The 2,860-nt window shown below is 39.5% G+C and overlaps 1 protein-coding gene across 1 annotated transcript; it reads left to right on the plus strand.

Annotated features, from left to right (window-relative positions):
• Window positions 1-574: 574 nt before the first annotated feature.
• Window positions 575-2,055, plus strand: LOC118752006. Its single transcript, XM_036486832.1, has 2 exons — window positions 575-849; window positions 1,257-2,055. Exons 1-2 carry the CDS (start codon window positions 607-609, stop codon window positions 1,707-1,709), a joined length of 696 nt encoding a protein of 231 aa, XP_036342725.1. The 5' UTR covers window positions 575-606; the 3' UTR covers window positions 1,710-2,055.
• The last annotated feature ends 805 nt before the right edge of the window (window positions 2,056-2,860 follow it).

The following is a 2,860-nucleotide window of genomic DNA, read 5'->3' on the forward strand; positions in this document are numbered from 1 at the left end:
GTTCATCCAACTTGACGTTTCTCTTTGTGGAACATTCTACGTCATTCTTCGAACATTCTGCCTATTTCTCGTTGTTCGCTTTGTGTTGCCGCAGTATTCGCCACAGTATTGTTTTTGGTTTTCTAATCTCTTAGTATATTTAGTTTATAAGTAAGTGAGTCTCCGACCTTGCTCTTCGCGGGATTTCAGCGTGTTGGAGTTTCAAGAAGGAAAACCGCTCACTATAAATACGACAAGAATTCTCAAATTATCAGTATAACCTGGCATCTTCATGGGTCTCTAAAAGAAGACTTGCCATTTCTTCTATTTTGATGCCATCTGGTATCTCTAAGCAAAAAAAAAAATCCCTATTTACATGAGGCGATTTTAGTTGAACGCAAATTGTTTGTTTTGATTTTTGAGATGAATTTAAATCCCGAAATTTTGCAAATTGGCATAGAAATAGTGAGCGCAGCAATAATAAAAGAGTTGCTTACGAACCTAAAAAGAAAATGCAAAAGAAAGAAACGCAAATGGATCGGCCGCCGTGAAGCCCTAGGTGCATCTAGCAATTTGTATAGGGAATTGGAGCACGAAGATGCGGATTTTTTCAAATTATGCTTACGCATGACAACTCAACAATTTGACTTTTTATTGGAAAAAGTGGCCCCACTAATTCAAAAGCAGGACACTATTATGCGTGAGGCTCTAACGCCAAGAATTAAATTGTTAATGGCCTTAAAGTTCTTGGCTACAGGCGACAATTATTTGAGCCTCTCTGAGGCTTTTAGGGTATCCAGGAGCTCTATATGTGTGCTACTGAAGGACGTTCTGGATGCGATATATGAAGTTTTGGAAGAATATATCCAGGTAAATCTACGGGTACGGGTTAGTTACTTGTACAACGATTTCTGTTTGCTGGGCCCAAACGCGTGACCCGAATCAAAAAGATTTTACTCACACTTGTAGACAAAGGTCTATGCTTTATGTAAAAAATAATAACTTAATATATTTGTGGACTGATTTGCTATATGGCTTCCAAATACCTCAAACTCATCAGGCATTTTGGAGTGAGATATGTTCTCCAATTTATTTACCGCCTGCAAAATGGGCTCCATATCCTGCGATTTGGACTTAACAGGTGTGACCTTTTTAGGCCTTCTCACTTGTGATCCTGATGGGTGATCATCAAAAAATCCTGCCTCACTTTCTCTGCTTTCCACCTACAATAAAAAAATTAAAAATTTAAATATAATAATATAATGTTTTAATTTAAGGTTCCTAGTACAATAGAACAATGGTCAAAAGTACAACAAGATTTTAAAAATAACTGGCAGTTCCCCTTCTGTTGCGGCGCTCTCGACGGGAAGCACGTAGTGATTGAGAATCCACCGCATGGATCATGGGATTTTTACAACTACAAAGGCACTTACAGCGTTGTGTTATTTGCCATCGTCGATGCACATTACCGCTTTTTGTACATAGATGTCGGTACAAATGGCCGTATGAATGATGCAAGCATTTTTAAAAAATCTAAATTTTGTAAATCGCTTCAAGAAGATGAGTTGGGTTTACCAAATAAAGGGGTTTTTATTGGTGATGATGCCTTCCCTTTAACAACCAGAATTTTGAAGCCTTATTCCAGGCATGACGCACTTTCTCGCAAGGAGAAAATTTTTCATTATAGACTGTCGCGAGCTAGGCGTATTGTGGAAAACGCGTTGGCATAATGGCGTCTCGCTTCAGGATATTTCGAAAGCCCATATCGGTGTCACTAGATAAAACGGACTCCATTATAAAAACGGCATGCGTTCTTCATAACTGGCTTCGAACAAGTAATATGAGTGCAGCTGGTTTAGTCGATGAAGAAGACACAACCACTGGAACAATTCGCCAAGGAAGTTGGAGGCGCATTCCATCAGGTGCCTTACTAGAAGTGAACACGCAACTTTGTTCGAATAACTACACCAAAAATGCAAAGGAGCTGCGCGACAAGTTCGCAAATTATTTTGTCGGCTCTGGAGCAGTTGCTTGGCAGGACAAAATGGTCCCTTGAACAATTTTTTTTTATGTACAAATACTATATATTTTTTCACATTAAAATGTTGTTTTGAAAAACCAACTTTAGTTTTTAGATTTTATTAAAATACAAAAAACCGTTACCATGTTGGTTTCCGTGGCCCTTCCTTCGCCTACAGGTTTTAAAAACCGTTCCGCCACCTGAAACCAAGACACCTTCGGTATGTACACGTCATCGGTACCAGCACCACTCTTCTTCGAGGACGCTATTTTGGCTGCCTCCCTAGAGTACATGATTCGCACACTTTTTATTTTTGTTTTCAGCTCACTAATAGAAAGATGCAGCTGCAATTCTGAAATCATCGCATTTAGTGCAGCTGTCCGAAACGAGTGGTTTCTGTACAGCTTGTTCCGGGGATCCCACAAACATGGGTGCTGCTCGTAGCACTCCAAAAACTTTATTATGTCAATTTTATTCATTTTTTAATAATCACACTTGAAAAGAAATGGTTTTGTGTATTTAAAGTTGTGTTCCTGTACTTTTCGACCAAAATCATGTTTAAATGCAAATCTGCGCGTAAGGGAACAAACCCACACAGGGTTGCACGTAAAAAAAGTTGAACGGGCTCAATGTTGGCTGGCGACCAACTTTTTTGAAAGCGATTAGTCGAAAGGCCGTTTACACCAGGCGATTGTTGTTTTCAACTAAAAATCGTCTGAAAAATCGCCTCATGTAAATTCCCTATTAGAGCGAGAAGTTGCCAACTGATAACACCTGTATTATTGCATCATGGGTTAGGTTGATGTGTTTATGTGTTGGTGTTGGTGTGCCGTGGAGGTGGTCCGGTTTACGTAGCATGGG

This window comes from Rhagoletis pomonella, unplaced genomic scaffold, assembly GCF_013731165.1.
Source record: "Rhagoletis pomonella isolate Grant_MI unplaced genomic scaffold, Rhpom_1.0 Rhpom_scaffold_01153, whole genome shotgun sequence".
In the NCBI taxonomy this organism is placed as follows: Eukaryota; Metazoa; Arthropoda; class Insecta; order Diptera; family Tephritidae; genus Rhagoletis; species Rhagoletis pomonella.